General features: G+C 52.2%; 2 protein-coding genes across 4 annotated transcripts in view; one reads left to right on the top strand and one right to left on the bottom strand.

Moving 5' to 3' along the window:
- Nucleotides 1-1,015, top strand: part of LOC102173760 (fer-1-like protein 4) — a 38,980-nt gene extending 37,965 nt beyond the window's left edge. For all 3 annotated transcript variants that reach the window (XM_018057771.1, XM_018057770.1, XM_018057769.1), the window contains 3 exons: nt 77-357; nt 448-548; nt 662-1,015. In XM_018057771.1, coding sequence (XP_017913260.1) covers nt 77-357; nt 448-548; nt 662-854 — 575 coding nt within the window. In that variant the 3' untranslated portion in view covers nt 855-1,015. The remainder of the gene's footprint in view (nt 1-76; nt 358-447; nt 549-661) is intronic.
- ERGIC3 (ERGIC and golgi 3) lies at nt 2,624-15,820 on the bottom strand. Its single transcript, XM_005688499.3, has 13 exons — nt 15,664-15,820; nt 15,450-15,520; nt 15,249-15,336; nt 14,925-15,044; nt 10,485-10,578; nt 9,447-9,612; nt 9,249-9,306; nt 5,047-5,078; nt 4,161-4,257; nt 4,020-4,084; nt 3,193-3,329; nt 3,061-3,116; nt 2,624-2,865 (listed from the first exon to the last, which is right to left on the bottom strand). Exons 1-13 carry the CDS (start codon nt 15,749-15,751, stop codon nt 2,786-2,788), a joined length of 1,152 nt encoding a protein of 383 aa, XP_005688556.1. The 5' UTR covers nt 15,752-15,820; the 3' UTR covers nt 2,624-2,785.

The following is a 17,844-nucleotide window of genomic DNA, read 5'->3' as shown; positions in this document are numbered from 1 at the left end:
GTCACGCTCAGGGATGGGAGGTTGGCTCAGACAGACCTCCCGCTCCTGCCTAACCCAGAGCACTCTGGACTTGCAGGATCCCTGGAACTGCAGCTACCAGACATGGTGCGAGGGGCCCGGGGCCCCGAGCTCTGCTCCGTGTGGCTGGCCCGGGACGGGGCTGCACCCAGGTGTAACTTGTTTCGCTGCCACCGCTTGCGGGGCTGGTGGCCGGTAGTGAAGCTGCGGGAGCCGGAGGACGAGGAGCAGGAGCAACGGGAGGCTCAGACCAGCAAGAAGAGGAGGAAGAAGAAGAGGAAAGGCCGGCGGGAAGACTTAGAGTTCTCAGACTCAGGAGGCAACGTCTACATCCTCACGGTGAGCAGGAACGGGGGCGGGAGGCGTAGGGGGGTCAGGGGTCGGGCCTGAGCCCACTCAAGAACTTGGCTTCTGTCCCTTCTTTTCCAGGGAAAGGTTGAGGCAGAGTTTGAGCTGCTGACTGTGGAGGAGGCTGAGAAACGGCCAGTGGGGAAGGGGCGCAAGGAGCCTGAGCCCTTGGAGAAGCCTGAGTGAGTGGGGGGCGCAGGAGGCGGGGACAGATCCGGGGTTGGGGGGCGGGGGTGGCGGTGGTGGAGACAGGCGAGGGTTTCCTCTTCATCCGACACCACCTGCTCCCCCACAGCCGCCCCAAAACCTCCTTCAACTGGTTTGTGAACCCGCTGAAGACCTTCGTCTTCTTCATTTGGCGCCGGTACTGGCGCATCTTGGTGCTGCTGCTGCTGCTGGCACTGATCACTGTCTTCCTCCTCCTCGTCTTTTACACCATGCCTGGGCAGATCAGCCAGGTCATTTTCCACCCCCTCCACCGCCCCTAACCAACCATGGACACTCATCCTGTAATGCCAGCTCCGTCTCCTTCCCACCAACAGGAACCATCCTGGGGTTGCCCTGTTTCCTCTGCCCAAACCTTCCAGGTAACCCACTCTTGTCACCTGCACACCCACGGCAGATAATAAACAACGCTCGGGGCAGAGAATGGAGGTGTTCCTGGGTGACCCTGGGTGTTGGGGTTCACTGGACTAATACACAGGATGGGGGGGTGCTGCCCACATGGCCCTACTGCCAGGAGGAATAGGACCCAGGGGAGGTTCCCTGCTGAGGAGGCCTGGCCACTGAGGGGCCAGGCCCCGTGAGCAGGCCCCCTGCCCTGCCAGTGGCTGCTGCTGCTCCATGACAGCTAAACCCTCTGTGTGCTCCATGAACTTGTAGCCATGAGAGTAGGCAGGTCACTCAGGACACTTGGTTGCAAGGGACAGAAATCCCAACCCAAGCTGGCTGAAGCAAAAAGGGACCAGTCCTGGCTTCCACAGTGGTAATTCCCAGGATGTGCTGGATTTCAGGCACTGTTTGCCACAGGGCTCAGACAATGTCACTGACACTGGTTCTTTGCCTCTGAGCCTGGCGGTGCTGTTCTCAGGGGAAGCTCTTTTACGAAGATGGTCTGTCCCTGGAAGTATAGGATGGCTGGGGCAACCCTGACTCTCCCCATCCTCACGTCCAGGAGGAAAGATTTCCTAGTCCAGCTGGAGCCTGGCTCGCTCTGTGTCATTGCGGCCAGCAGGGATGGGGCATGCTGACTGGGGCCCTCCCCTGGAGCTTAGGGTGGGAGATCAACCCTCCTCAAAACTCACACAGGCTGACGGGGTGGGCAGGGAGGTACCCAGAGGAAACTCAGGATACTGCTAATAGGAGAAATGGTTCCTGGGCGACCAAAAAAACAGGACTCACTGAAGTCGACAACATCATCCACAATTTATAGACAAGTGCCATCAATAACACGTCCAAGGTCATAGCTCGCAAGTGGCCAAGTCAGAGCTGGGTCTCGTGTCCGCCTGCCTCCAGAAGCTGTGTGGTCATTGCTCTACTTTTGCTTCTCCCCCTCTGCTGTCTTACACTAAAACTCCCCGACGAATGATCAGCTGAACTGACCAGCTTTTAAAATCCCTGGTTCCCGGGGCTGTGCAGTAGTGAGGTCTTACGACTGGTTCCCCACACGTCTGAAGGGCTCTGATGTAAAGCCCTGACGAGGTCCAGAACCGAGGTCTAATGCTAGCCCTGCCTGCACCACCACCTTCCCTCCCTGTTTTTCAGTTCTGTGTCCACGCAGGAAATTGCAAAGGACCTGGCTGGACCCTTCTTGGACACCAGGAGCCAGGAGGGGCTTGGCACGGAACAGGGTCAGTAAGCAGGAGAGGATCAGGTGACTGAGCCCAGGGTGGCAGGGAGGGGCCCCAGCTTCAGCCACCACTAGGGGGGCAAGTCCCAGCCTGCACACCAGGCCCATAACCAGTAGGGTTGGAAACTCACAAGCTGCGGTGACTCCAGGAAGCTCATCCTGGAAAGTTCCATCTTAGCCCTGGGGCTGAACCCAAAAGGCCCGAAGACCACAGTGGGAGGGCTGACGACAGGGCTGTGGGGTGGACATCAGTCTGGTTTGAATAAAGTCCTATTAAGCCGGGGATGTTCACATGGGGCTCCCAGAGCCACGTGCTCTGATCTGCTAGTCCTGACTGCCTTCAGTAAGTGGCTGCAATGAGGGGTTTTCCCACACTCCAGCGAGACCCAAGAACCACACCGAGACCAGTGAGTATATCACAATCAATAGATTTACCAACAACCTGGAGCTGCAACTGCCTCTTTAAATGGGGGTGGGGTGGGGTGGGGGAGTAGGGTAAAAAGAGGCGGGGAAAATGACCCCAAAGTCAAAGAGAAACAGGAAAAAGGGGAGCGGTGGGGAGACAGACAACTATGTTGTCTTCCCTAGATCAATTTTCTTCTGGATGGCTCGAGCTGAGTGGTAGATGAGAGAGTCGATGAGTCCAGCCACTGGGGAGAGAGACCAAGGCTGGCACTGGCCCAGGTGGGCCCTCGGTTTGACCTCCAGGCCTTGTCACCTGACTGGGCAGGGGCCCTGGAGGTGCCCCTCCTCCCTCAATCAAAACCCAACTGGGGGGAGGGGGTGTCAAGCTTTCCACTCCCCACCACGCCCTCACCCCAGACAGACACCCCACAGCTTCTGACCTGTGAACATGCCCCCGATGATGGCGCACACGCCCGTCAGGAAGTGTGTGAAGGACCTAGCAGAAGGGCAGGGAAGGTCAGCAGGCACCCTGCTCCCTGCAGGCCCAGGCCCCTCCCTTCCCCGGCCCTCACCTGTGCTTCTCTGTCAACTTCACCATCATGGGCGAGAGCTCGTACAGCACGAAGACGCCGGGAAGCCCCTGATCGCCCATCAGCCCGTTGGCGACCTTCTCATGTCTGGTCACAGAGAACTGATTTGTCCTCAGCACCTGGCACAGGAGGGGAGACTGGACCAGGGCCGGGTCTGTGACCTGGCTCCCAACCCCGCAGTCCTAGCCCCTGGTCTGGCCCCTGGTTTGGCAGTGCCTTGACTGTGTGGAGGGGAAAGCGAGGCCCCGTGCTGGAATCAAACACTGCAAGGCCCGGGGACCACCTCAATGCCCTCTTGCAGCCTGACCATCCCCGCTTTCCCTCCAGTCACCAGCTCTTTACGGGTTACCAATCCCAGCTCCGTATGGTGGACCCTCTCAGTGGGGGAGAACAGCAACTCTTCAAGGCTGCAGCATGAACCCCGGGCAATGCTAGGCCTGGCATCCTCTCCACTCAGTCCTCATGCATTCTACCCATCTGCAGGGATGCTGCTCCACAAGCCACAGGAGAGAGAGGAGGGAGGGGCATAGAAGGGTCAGCCTGGCTAGCTGCTGGCCCAGGGCAGACCGTGGGGGACAGAGAGGCAGAGAGTGTACACAGGAGGAGTGGATGGCAAGTAGAAAAAGTGCTCTGAAATCTGACAGCCTGGGGCCTGAGCTCTAGCTATGGGGCAAATCACCCAGCCCCCTCTGAGCCTCAGCCTGTCACCCATCATATGGGGTAAGAGCAGGACTTCACTTCCCAGGTTGAAGGAATGCACGGGCTTGGCACCAGAGGGTGCCCTGAGGTCTGGGCCCCCTCAGACTCACCTCTCCGTCTACCTTCATGTACACTGTGGGCACCACCTTCACAAAATACTGAAACATCATGGAGGCTGTGGGGAGAAGAGGGCACTGGGCATGGGTGCGAGCAGGGCTTGGGCCGCTGGGGGCTACCTCCCGGGCTGGTACCTTGGGGTGCCGTGACGTTGGTGTGGTCCAGGGGGTTCACAATGCCTGGGTAGTCCTCCCCAAATGACAGGTGCCGGATGTAGTGGGTCATGTTGATCTGCAAGCAATACCAGCACCTGGGCCTCTGAGCACTCGAGGCTCTGACAGGCCCCACCCTCTCAAAGGCTTTTCACACAGGGGCACCTGGGTCTGGAGAGTGGGTGTGCGGAGATGGGTCTTCCCTTAGAGAACCTGCCTGAGACAGACACCCCCAACCCCCACCTAGGAACTCCTTCCTCAGGGTCTGGGGGCTCACGGGGCTGCAGAGTTTGAGGTTCCGGCTGCACCCACACGTGACACAATCACAGCACATGCTCTTGGTGGCCTAGGCTGGAGGGGCCCCGGATCTCCCAGCTCCCTCCCCTGTTCTGCTCCTGTCGAGTCAAACAGCCACTAGAGGGATCTTTTAAAAACTATCCAAATCCATATGACCATTCCATTATGATTCCATTATGACCCTGCTTGAAGTGGGCCAACAGCCTCCCTCTGCTCCAGAAAGAGACCAGACTCCCCGGAACGGCACATGGCCTGTCAAGCCTCCAGGCTCATCCTCAACCAACCGCACAGCCCTGTTTTTCCTCAGAAGTGGCTCCACCTTCCTGACCTCACTCCAGGCTCCCTCTGCCTGGAGGCTCTTGTCCAGGCCCATCCCCCATCTCCAGCCTATGCAGGTCTCAGTTCAAAAGTCACACCAGTGATCCTCACACTGCACCCCTGTCAGAACGTGGTTTATTTTTCTGTATCTGCTCCCTCATCCCAGGATGAGGATTCATTCTCTACAGAGAATGAAGGCAGCGACTAGGCCTCCACCTCCATCCACCCTCCATGGTTTCCACCTGGTACGTACGTTGTCAAGGCCGAAGCTCTGCAGGTCGTGGACTAGGAGAGAAGGGAGAAGGTGTCAGCAGGGGAGCAGGCTCTCCAGGCCCTTACTCGGGCCTCCCCACTCCTCCTGCTGGACCATGACCTGCCTGGCTTGTCTTCCACCCCCCATTCACTCACCAACCCAGCCCTGCTTGAGGGCAGCCAGAGGGCCTGCTGTGGGCCTGCATGAGAGGTGAGAGTTCATGCCCTCTACAAGACCCACTTCTCCCCTCGCATGTGCAGGGAGCCCTTCATGGGCACCACTCCAGACCTCTGCCCCCACCAAGGCCTGAGGCCCTGCATCTCAGGAGATAAAGCCCACTGACTCAGGTCTTTCAGGAACTAGAGCCGATGGGCCAGTCACTGAACCCCAAAGTGAGGTGGGACTTAAGAATGTGGTCTAAGTTCTTTCCCAGCCTCCTCTGCTCCCACCCTCAAGCCACCAAAGGGAGCCCAGCAGGCACCCTACACCCCCTGTTCCAGAACAAAGTCCTCCTGCCCTCGAACCCTGATCCCTCCTGCTACAATGAACCCCAGCTAATGGATACACCCACCGCTTGTTATAGTCACCCACTGTCAGGCCAGAGAAGGACCCCCTCCCAGGTCCACCCACACCCACCCCCCTTCTTGGGAGGACAGGCTGCCCCAGAAATGGGGGCTTGGTTTCCCTGGGGGTAGGGCCACTTACTCTCCACAGCGTGTACTGCAGCATGGGGGAGAGGAGGAGAGAGAAGGGAGGAAGAGAAAAAAGATTCAAAGCTTCACAGCAAGAACTACAGAGCTGGACACGTGGTAGAAGGGAGGACCAGATGTTCCTGCCTGAGTAGCGGGGTCTGGACTCAGCTAACAGGCCTCCTCCTGGTCCCCTCCCCTGGCCAGAGAGAGTGCAAGGCGGCTTGGGCAGAACTGTGGTAGCCTGGGAAGAACAAAAGACCTAGAGCCCAGAGGGTCACTTTCCTAGCTGTGTGACTAGCAGGTCACTTGCTCTCTGTGAGCCTTGGTGCTCTCTGAAGACCAGGTAGGATTTAAGATAAACTTTACCATCTTCCCCTCTCCTCCCCCAAATCAACACGATGTCAGAAACTAGCTTCTAGGCCTTCAGTTCAGCCTCTGGCCTTGGGCGGCTGTAGCTCTGTGTTTCAAATATCCCTTGAGGGTATGGGGGACCCTTTGCCCTGGGCTCCCTGCTCTGACAACAGCCAGACGGAGAAGCAGACATGGGCCACCTCTCACTGAGTGCCCGCAGGCTGTGTGCCCACAGAGCCACAGTGATTGTCTTCCTACAATCCCAGTGAGACCACCTTCCCTGGCCCCTGCAGATGCACCTGCCTGCCCCACTTTCAGGCGCATCCCCGCAGACAGCTTTGAAGACCAGCAGGGCCATCTTCACTGAGCCCGCTGCTTCTGTCCTTTGTTACCAGGCAGCTCAGGACTGCCGGGTCATCTCTTCCCTGGACTCTCACCACCATGTGGCTCTGTATGACCCCGAGTACAATCCTGACTCCCACCCCTTCTAGGTCCTTCCACACGCCCTGTTACTCATCAGCAAAACCTCGGCATCTCCAACCTCCACGCCTCCCTCCCTCTCACACTCTGGCCACAGCCCGGCTGGCCCTTGCAGCCCCCAAGCAATGACTATTTCTCTCCCACACCTGTCCTCCTTCCTGGCCTTAACAGAGGTCCTCCGTGCTCCTCGATGCCATTTCTAGATCACTTCATTTCCCTTGATTTTCCCTAAAAATCTCAGGTCTACAGTTCATGGCACTACACCACCTTCCATCCCCATTTGTCTGAATCGCCCGGAGACCCACACAGAACCACCTGTCAGTCCTCTCTCACGGCGCTCGAGAGTTTCGGCCACTTGCTGTCACACTCTCTTAGACGATGGCCCTGTCACGACTCCTATGATTTCCATGTCACCCTGCTGCCAACCTACCTGTACCTATGCAGGTCCGCCTTCCCTCCTGTTGCCAAACTGGGACTTTCTACACCTCTAAGGCACTACCTTGTCTTCCTTTTCCTTCTCAAGGACTTCAGTCCAGCCAATGTCCCTCTCAGCTACAGGGCATCACTTCTGTTCTCTCCACTAGGCAATTTCCCACAGCATGTTGACACATGGCTACACCACACATCTTACAAAACTCCCCCTTGACTTCCATTCTCTCCAGCGACGGGCCCCTCTCCCCCTCCCCTTGAGAGCAAGCCCCACAAGGGCTGCCTCTGTTCACCGCCTGCAACTCCTCTCCCATGCCCTCCTGAACCACTCAGTGGGTGCTTCCTGGCCCAAACTACTCTGTTAGGGTCACAATGACCACTGCCATATTAGACACCCCATGGTCGTTCTACCTGACGTCCAGAAGCACCTGACACAGTTCTGGAAACACATCCGCCCCTTAGCTTTCAGGACATCACTCTCTGGGTCACACTCTCACCTCCCGTGTCTCCGCTGCTGCTTCCTTCTGTCCTCTAATTTCGGGGGCCCGGCGCTTCGAGCCCTGAACTCTCCTCCTCCACATCTACCCTCCCCTCCACCTGAAAGGTGATTCATCCAGTCTCATGGTTTTAAATACACAGATGCCTCCAACATGTGTATCTCTCGGCCAGACCTCTCTCCTGAACTTCAGACTTGGAGTGGCCAATTGCTTACTTGACATCTGGGGTGACATCCCATTGGTCTGAACACATCAAAGGCGGCTTCATGTTCTCACTCCAACCATCTAAACCTGTTCCTCTGAGCCTCCCCTTCTCACTAAATGGTAACTTCATCCTGCAGAGTCATCTTTACTCCTCTTTTCCTCACCTTCACATCTGTTGGCAACCCCTCTCAGCTCTACCTTTGAAATATCCACAGTCATTTCTCACCACCTCTACCCCCACTCCAGCCCAGCCCCATCATCTGGTGCCTCAAATGATCACTGCGACAGCCTCCTAACTGGCCTCTGTTGCTCCTGCCCTCCCACGCTCTGGCCCCTCACCCATAACCCACCAGTCTCCTCAACAAAGCAGAATGCTGCCTATCAGAGTTAAGTCAAAGTTAAGTCAGATCACGTGAAACTTCTTCAGAGCCCTACAACACCCTCCCATCTCATGCAAAGTAAAAGACCAAGTCCCTGCAATGCCCTCCTGGGCCCTACACGACAGGGCCCTGTTACCTCCCTCACCTTATTTCCTAAGCATGCAGCTCAGCTCACCATGCTCCAGTCACCCTAACTTCTTCCCTGCACCCTGAGTTCACCAAGCACGTTCCTGCCTTAGGGATGTGCATTCGCTACTCTATTTGAAACACCTCCCCACAGTCATCCACATGGCCAGGCCCTGTACTCACTTCAGATCTTCACTCAGATGTTACCCATTAGTCTTCCCTGACACCTTCCATGGAACAGCACACACAAATACCATCTCACCCAAGCCTCTCACTTCAATCATTTTTATCCTGCCTTTTTTGGGTTTGAGTTACTTAAATATATTCTTGATATACCATATCTTTATATGTACTTGTTGACTGTCTCCTTCTTTGCTAGAATGTTCTGAGGGCAGGGACTTTGTTTTGATTGCTGCTGTATCCTTAGCACCTAGACTAGCACTTGACTAGACAATCACAATAGGTGATTACTAAGTATCTAGCGAATGTATGAATGAAAAGAGGAATGAGAATAAATCTCCATTTATTCATCCTTGTGAACAACACTGTGAGGCATGTACTATTTCAGGCCCATTCTACAGAAGAAGAAACTGAGTAGGGCTCACTATGTCCCAAGTCAACACAGCCTGAGAGCGGCAGAACCTGGGCTCCAAACCGGCTCTGCTTCCATCAAAGCCTCGCACATGGGTTACTTGACGCTGGGGGCTGCCACTTAAACAAGTACCTACCACACATCAGGTTCCCCACTACCATCTTTAACCTGCCCAAACAGCATAGGAGATAAGAACTATCATCACCACTTTAGAAAGGAGGAAACTGAAGCTCGAAAAGTAAAGGAACTTTCTCAAAGTTGCAGACAACCTGGAAGGTCTAAGACTGAAATCTGAAGCCAGACAGTCTGGCTCCTTGGCGTGTGGCCTTAACTGTTTACCAAACCACTGCCCTGAGACGAGGGTCTGCTCTGGGCCAAAGACAAAAGAGCATCAGGCAGGGGAAGGGGCCCTCCAACTGGCCAGGTGTCCCGGCTGATCTGAGTCGCTTACCGTGCACGTGGGACTGCTGGAAGCTCTTCCCGGGGGCAAAGTGGAAGTTTCCGGCCACCTGGGGGGAGATGCCCGCTCATCCTCCAGCCGTCTCCTCCTTTCCCTTTGTCCCCTGGCGGCAAGGGTGCCCTCGAGTCACAGTGGACTGGGGCCAGCCCGCAGCCCAGCTGGCCTGTCCCGCCTCAGCCCCTCCTGTACCTTGTTGACCTCCAGGAAGCCGTACACCTGGCAGCCTTCGTTCTTCTGCTCCTGCATCTTCTGGCTGAAGCCCTCCCGCCGGCACTGCTCAATGGTGTCCGGGTTCTTGAAGGCCCAGCCTCGACGGCGATATGCCTCCCGCACGTCCTCACAGGAGTTACAGCACCTGCAGAGGGGTGCGAGGGGCGTCAGAGAGGCACCCCAAAAGTGCCAGCACCTTGGGGAACAAGGCAGCGCTGCCCACTAACAAAGCCTCCCCAGCCTCATCCTTGACCATCCAGTGCCCTCCAGGTATGTTTCCTCAGTGGCAGCAGGGCTGTTGAAACATACATACTCCCATTCTGTTCGAGGTGATGAAAAGTTTTAGACCGGATCATAGTGATGGTCACACAGGGCTATGCAGGTAGTTAATAGTACCAGATGGCACATATGAAAACAGTCAAAATGGTAAATTTCATGTCATGTATATTTTACCTAAATTAAAAAAAAGATTGTAAATACATATTCCCAGGCTCTACCCTAGATCTGCTGAACCAGGGGTCTCTCAGGGGTCAGGGCCTGAGAAACAAAATAGCAGGTGCCATATAAGGAAGGCTTAAGAACCCGGGCCGAGCCTTTCAATCTCAGTGCTGTACATAGAAAACACATTTATTCCCTAGGTAAGTCTTATGAGAAAGGTGTCCTTTTCACCCCCTTCACAAGGGTTATGTAGTCTGGCCCAAGGACACATAGGTGGAAGCCAGGCAGCTGGACTCCAGAGACTACCACTGAGCCAGAACAAGGACCACTTTGACCTCGTCCCCAGCTCTGCAGCTCCCAGGAAGGGCCTGGCCACTGAGCCTGACACCTGACCTGGGATCAGTGACCAAGGCACATAGCTCATTCCATCTAAATCCTTGGCCAACACCACCCCTTCCCGCCCCCCCCCCCCCCCCCCCGCCACACAGCATCCAACAGAGGCTGGGGATGACTGACAAAAAGCACCTGATGGGAGCCCTGCTCCCCACCCCCCAGCCTGACCCCCTGACCCTGGCTCACTTGATGTCTTCCGTCTCAGCACCATAGCAGCTCTCACAACGATCAGGGTCCAGGGAATCAGGATCAAACACCTTCACCTCGACTTTCCCGAGCTCTAAGGGGGGCAAGAGGCAGGGCCATGAGCCAGGAGCAGGCGCAGTGAAATCGGTACCCCTAACTCTCACATGGACTTCCCTGGTGGCTCAGACAGTAAAGAAGCTGCCTGCAATGAGGGAGACTGGGGTTTGATCCCTGGGTTAGGAAGATCCCGTGGAGGAGGGCATGGCAACCCACTTTAGTATTATTGCCTGGAGAATCCACATGGACGGAGGAGCCTAGAGGGCTATAGTCCATGGGGTGACAAAGAGTCGGACACGGCTAAGTGACTAAGCACAGCACAACCCTTGCATTGGCCCTCTGGCCTGTGGCTTAGGAATAATAAACATTGTAATGCCTAATATTTACATAGTGCATACTATGTGTCAGGCACTAAGCATTTCCACACATGTAGTATTCCTTTTAATAAAAGGTAATAGCAATAAAACAATAAAAGTGAATACTAAAGATTAGCTGAGTATAGGTTGCTATACTTTACACGTAGTCTCTTCTCAACCCCACATGACTGTGAAGGTGGAGGTTACTATCCCCACAGTACTGAGAAGGTGCTGAGGCTCAGAGATGAAAAGTGATTTCGCCCAGTGCAACACTGTAAGTGGCAGATTTCAGCTCTGAATCCACAGTGTAAGCCCTCACCCCCTCACCCTGGTGCTTGCTCTCAGACTGCTCTCTCTGCACCGGGCTCCCTGCCTTTAACTACCTCACTGTAACTGGTGGTTTCAATATTCAGAACCCTGACTTCTAGTCCTCCAGTAATCTTTTTATTTTTGTCAACCATCCTCAACCAGCCATTTCCATACTCAGTTATTACCAGTGGTCACAAACCTTCCAAAATTCAGTTTCATATATCCCGATCTTAAATCTTATCCTCTTTTTCCCAGCTCACTCTCTCTGGTACCCAGAATCCACCGATTCTTTGATACCACTATCACCCCTTCATATCCTCACTTCCCTCTTTATTTAAATTCTATGGTTCAAAAAAAAAAATTTCTATGGTTCAAATGGGTAATGAACGGCCTCTTTACTAAATGGTGCTGAAAAAAAACAGATATTCACATGCAAAAGAAGGAAATCACACCCCTATTTTACACCACTCGCAAAAATTAACTCAAAATGGATTAAAGACTCACATGTAAAACTTGATACTGCAAAACTCCTAGGAAGAAAACACAGGGAAACAACTCCTTGATACTGGTCTCGGCAATGACTTTTTGGATGCGACACCAAAAGCACAGGTGACAAAAGCAAAAAGAAATAAGCGCCACTACATCAAAAGAAACAGCTTCTGCACAGCAAAGAAACTACTGACAACATGAAAGGGCAACCTATGGAACAAAGGAAATATTTACAAACGATATCTCTGATAAGGGGTTAATATCAAAAACATTTGAGGAACTGATATAACTCAACAGCAAAAAACCCAATTTGTCCACTAGGTATCACCTCACATCGGTTAGAATGGCTATTATCGGAAAAAACAAAAACAAAAAATAAAATAAGTATTGTCGACAAAGCAGAGAAAAGGGAACCCTTGTGCACTGTAAACTGGTACAGCCATTATGGAAAACAATATGAAAGTCCCTCAAAAAATTAAAAATAGAATTGCCATATGTCCCAGCAATCCCCATTTCTAGGTATATATGCAAAAAAAAAAGAAAGAAAGAAATCACTATCTTGAAGAGACACCTGTAGTCCCATGTTTACTGTAGCGTTATCCACAATAACCAAGACATGAAAACAACATAAGAGTCAATCAACAGATGAATGGACAAAGAAACTGTGACTTGTGTCTCTGTGTGTGTATGTGTCTATATATATACACACACATATTTCATATGGTATATATATGTAATATTCCAATATATATAGGAATATATTGGCATATTATATATTCTGAACATTTTATGGAGAAACTTGAACAAATGTTTTGGCCAAACCAATATATATTATGTATATGCACACGTGGGTGTGTGTGCTTAGTCACTCAGTCGTGTCCAACTCTTCGAGACTCCATGGACTGTAGCCCACCAAGCTCCTCTGTCCACAGAATTCTCTAGGCAAGGATAATGGAGTGGTTGCCATTTCCTCCTCCAGGGGATCTTTCTGACTGAAGGATCAAACCTGTGTCTCTTATGTCTCTTGCATCGGCAGGTGGATTCTTTACCACTGGGCCATCTGGAAAGCTCTGTATGTGTATATATTGGAATATTATTCAGCCATTAAAAAGAAGACTATCCTACCATTTTCAACAACATGGATAAACCTGAGGATATTATATTAAGTGAAATAAGTCAGACAGAGAAAGACAAATACTGTTATGGTCTCATTTACATGTAGAATCTGAAAGTAACAAATTCATAGAAAGACAGTAGACTGTTGGCTGCCAGGGGTTCAGAGGTAGGGAAAATGGGGAAATGTTGGTCAAAGGGCACAGACTTTCACTTATAAGATGAATAAGTTCTGGGGATCTAACAGCATAGGGACCATAGTTAACGATATTGTAAACTTGAAAGTTGCTAAGAGTAGATCTTAAATGTTCTCATCTCATATACAAAAAAGGTAACTGTGAGGTAATGGCTGTTACTCTACTATGATAATCATCTTACAATATATATGTATGTTAAATCATCATGTTGTATACTTTGAACTTACATGATGCTATATTCCAATTATACAGCCACAAAGCTGGAAAAAAAAATTCTCTAGTCCACTGCTGTAATTATTCTCTTGCACACAAGCAAAAGTCACTTGTTCCTCTCTCCCTTCATTGTATAAGTCTAGCAAAACCCAACTTCTAGCTGAGTTCAACTCTCTGTGCCTACTTCTTCCTGTGCCTCCCTTAAGACTGCCTGGCAATCCTACTTTCTTTCACTAATTCCTTTCACTCTTCCATTCTCTGAGATGACTAATTTATATCTTTACCTCTCTCCTTAGGCTTCCAAAATCCCTTCCCCTTTCTCCACTCTTAGCTAATGACCTTGCTTTCAATCTCCACTAGAAAGATAGAAGCAACAGGACCTGGCTTAATCTCAACACCAAACCAACCAACCCACATGCACTCTCTTCCAGTCCCCACCCCACTTCTCTGCTCTCTCTTACAGCAAAACTCCTGGAAGGGTCATCTATACTTGAAGTCTCCATTTCGTTTTCTGCTCTGTGATTAGATTTTCATCCCCAACAGTATCAAAACTATTCTATTCAGTTTCCAGTGACCTCCATGTTGCCAACTGCAACGGTCAGAACAACCCAACCAAGCCGCTCTCAAATTCCTGACCCACAGAAACTGACAAAAACAAATGTTTGTTGAATTAAGTCACTAACTTTTGGGGTTACTTGTTACACAGTAGTAGAGATATATATGTTCCCCCACCTCTCCAGCCATATACAAAAGTCCTCTTCCTTCTCTGGTCATTAAACGATTCACTCGCTCAGACCAAAGCCTTAGATCGACCTTGACTCCATGTCCAATCCTATAGCAAATTCTATTGGTTTTACTGGTGTTCAACATTTGAATGAACAAATGATAAAGCTGACCAACAAAGCAATCTCTAAGGTGTGAAAAAATCAGAGCTTTCAGGAAGGTTTTGTTATGGAGGGAAACTGAGTTAATGGAGGCACTGGGAGGACACAGAGAAAAGAAAGGAAGCTAAAAGTGAACAACACTCTGAACTAGGCATTATACATGTATTACTTCATTTGATCCTGCAATTCCACGTGGTAGGTACAACTGTTTATCACCATTTTAATAGCTGAAGGCACGGACAGCAAAAGACAAAGCTACATCTGAACTCAGGCAATCTAATTCAAGAACAAAGACTTAAACTTAAGCCATCCTGCATTCCAAGACGGAAGAGCATTATGGGCTGAAGTCAGTCTGTGGGATGGGGAAGTAGACAGCCAGAGAAGCCTGGGTCCACCTAAAGGAGTTCTGCCAAGGCTCACAGGACTCATCCTCCGACTTCTGTTACTAAACCACAAATGGCAGGGATTCGGGACCTCAGAATGACAGCCACGTAGAGTACTCTCCTCAATACACAGAGGCTAAAAAGCCAGGATTTCAGCCCACCCTGACTCTTAGTAGCTGGGGGACCCTTGGAAAGACACTTGACTTCTCTGAGTCCTAGTTGCTTCATGTGTCAGTGAGTCAGTCACAGCCCACTTGCCAGAAGGTAGGGCTTGGGCATGTCCAGCTCTGGGATTTGAGGTCTGGCCTCTTCCCCCCAAGTTACCATGCCGCTCTGCCTCTGAGCTCACGGGAGTCAGTCACAGCCCATTTGCCAGACGGTACGGCTTGGGCATGTCCAGCTCTGGGATTTGAGATCTGGCCTCTTCCCCCCAAGTTACCATGACGCTCTGCCTCAGAGCTCACGGGAAAGCCGTCCTTATCGAGCCGTTTCTTGAACAGGTTGTGTTCCACATCCAGCTGCTGCTCCCCAGCCACATCCATGGCATCGATGCTCAGATCTGGAAGCAGGAGGTCAGGGTAAAGGGCTGTGTCCTAAGGGCAAGGGTTTTGGAGAGTAAGGGGAGCTTGTTTGGGGGCGGCAGTGGACTAGGGTAAGGAGGCTCTCTTGGAGTCCAGTCCAGAACCTGAGGCTGGAGCTGTGAACCTGGAAGCCATCTGAGAACCCTGGGGCTTGCCATTCCCACCCATGGTGAGGTACTCACAGGCACAAGGCATGTGCGGAAAGAGCACATTGATGTTGATCTTCAGTTTATCCCCCCGTGACTTGTCCACGTAGAGTTCAGGATGCACCTGGGGCAGGACTACCTTAGTAAGATTTCACCTCAAGCCTCTCTTGCCCCATTCCAAAAGCTCCTACCACTGTAACGCCAAGCCCCGCCCACTTACTAGGCCCCGCCCCTTACCTCTGTGGTGAGGTAATACTGCAGCTCCGACAGGAACAATAATAGCATAAGAAGGCCACTGACAATGGTCACTGCAGGGCAGGGAGCGAGGGTCAGAATGGCCTCTGTCCCTCTCCCTCTGCCCCCGGCAGGCCGGACAGGTTCCAGGCGACCCGGCCAACCTCCAGGACACCCCACTCCCCGCGACACCGACCCCGACCCCGCCACTCCCTACCCGTGGCGCCCCCGCAGGTCTTGACCCGGAAGTCCTCCAGAGTCTTGGGATAGGCATCGAACTGCTTCAGCTTCCCCAGCGCCTCCATGGGGACCAGCCGGAAAGGGGAAGCCAGCAGGCCCACCCCGGCAGTCTCCCGCTTCCGGCCCGGAGCTTGGGCCACGCCCCCTCTTTCCGCACGCAGGCGCAGCAATGCCCACGCTTGCTGCGTTCTCACTCAGGCCGCCCCGCCTACCTGTGCTGCCACTTCCTTTGGCGGCTGGAAGGGCTCCTGCAAAGGAACGGGCTCCCGCAAAGGAACGGGCTCCCGCAAAGGAACGGGCCCCCGCAAAGGAACGGGCTCCCGCGGGGTGGTTGAGGGGGTGAAGAAGTAAGGGGTTAGGTTTTCTGTGGAGCAGAGTCCGTGGAAGAGGACTCCACCGGATAGACACAGTAATAGCAGCATTCGCTTGCCTTGTGCCTGGAGGTGCACCTCGAGTTTCACATCAGACTCCTGGAACATCCTAGAGCAGTGGTTTTCACAGTGTCCTCGGTGGGCAGCCTCATTATCATCTGAAATTGGTTAGGAATGCAAACTGTTGTGCCCTGACACAAACCTGCTGATCAGAAACTCTTAGGAATGGCACCCAGGCGATTTCCTGCAGTTACAGCTTGAGAATCACCTCTGTAAAGTCGGTGTGGCTTCTGTATCCACTGTGGCCGTGGAAAAGCTAAGTAACTTGCCGTGCGTGCGTGTGTGTGTGTGTGTGTGTGTGTGTGTGTGTGTTGCTCAGTAGTGTCTGACGCTTTGCTATCCCATAGACTATAGCTCGCCAGGCTCCTCTGTTCTTGGGATTCTCTAGGCAAGAATACTGGAGTGGGTTGCCATTCCCTTCTCCAGGGGATCTTCCAAACCCAGGGATAGAACTCAGGTCTCCTGCATTGCAGGCAGACTCTGCTATCTGAGCCACCAGGGAAACCCACTTGGCCTAGATGGTAGGAATTAATGGCAGAGCCTGATTCCAACCCATTTCTTCTGGACCTCAAAGTACTCTGGGAGCAAGAGCCTTTGGGGTTGATTCTACCCAAACAGCCTCTCAGTGCTTTTTCTCAGCATGGCTGGTGGAAGTGCCTGGCTCAAATCATTTCAGTAGCATTAGACCAGAGCTTCTGGGCTTCCCACGTGGTCCTAGTGGTAAAGAACCCATCTGCCACTGCAGGAGATGCAGGTTCAATTCCTGGGTTGGGAAGATTCCCTGGAGTAGGATATGCAACCCGCTCCAATATTCTTACCTGAAAAATTCCGTGGACTGAGAAGCCTGGTGGGCTACAATCCATAGACTTGCAAAAAGTGAGACACAACTGAGTGACAAACACACACACACACACACACACACACACACACACACACACACACAGACCAGAACTTTGTAAAGAGGGGTTTAGGGAACTGTAGAGAGTCCATAGAAGAAAGTTACTGATACATTGGGTCAGGGAATGCTTCCAGGAGAAAGAGAAGGGACACAAGCTGGGTCCCTTGTGGCAGTCCAACTCAGGAGAAGCCGAGTCCCCCTTTCTGTCTGCACTGCTAGGAAGGGAAGAAGGAAAGGGCTAATGCATATTAATTGAAAACTGACAACATGCCAATTACTGTTATCCATTCTACATCAGCCTGGAGAAGGGAATGGCAACCTACTCCAGTATTCTTGACTGGAGAATCCCATGGACAGAGGAGCTGATGAGCTACAGTCCATGGGGTTGCAAACAGACATGATTGAGTGACTGAGCATACTCTACATCAGAACAGCTCTGGAAGTCAGTGCTATTTCAAACCCCATTTTGTAGATGAAAAAGCCAAGAGTTGGACTGACATTGCCCAAGGTTGCAGGGGGAGTTAACAGGGCAAAGCTGGGCTTCAAGGCCTGATTTTTCTGAGTCCAGAGCCTGGGTCTTTCCCACACATTAGCTACCACCACACCAAGTGCAAGAGAAGTCTATTTTCAGTTAGATGCCCATGAACAGTGTTGACAGAAATTATCCTCTCCTCTCTGTCATATGTCCCTGCCATGCCCATTCATATTTGACTTCCAAGCCCTCCTTCCTCAGTGGGGTTCCCTGCTAAAACACACTTCTCCACTCCTTTAACATGTATTTCTCAAGCTTTTCTTGTCTCCCCTGTTATGGAATACCATGGTGAGTAAC

The sequence above is a fragment of the Capra hircus genome, chromosome 13 (assembly GCF_001704415.2).
Source record: "Capra hircus breed San Clemente chromosome 13, ASM170441v1, whole genome shotgun sequence".
NCBI classification, from domain to species: Eukaryota; Metazoa; Chordata; class Mammalia; order Artiodactyla; family Bovidae; genus Capra; species Capra hircus.
The sequence above is the reverse complement of the archived record's forward strand: the minus strand, read 5'-3'. Positions and strand labels throughout refer to the sequence as shown.

Excerpts from the sequence above, each read along its gene's own strand:
- ERGIC3 (XM_005688499.3), bottom strand. The coding sequence starts at position 15,751 with ATGGAGGCGCTGGGGAAGCTGAAGCAGTTCGATGCCTATCCCAAGACT. Across the intron at positions 4,258-5,046 it reads AGAGCTTCGGCCTTGACAAC|ATCAACATGACCCACTACAT; the intron begins GTACGTACCAGG and ends TATTGCTTGCAG. Across the intron at positions 2,866-3,060 it reads CATCGGGGGCATGTTCACAG|TGGCTGGACTCATCGACTCT; the intron begins GTCAGAAGCTGT and ends CTCTCTCCCCAG.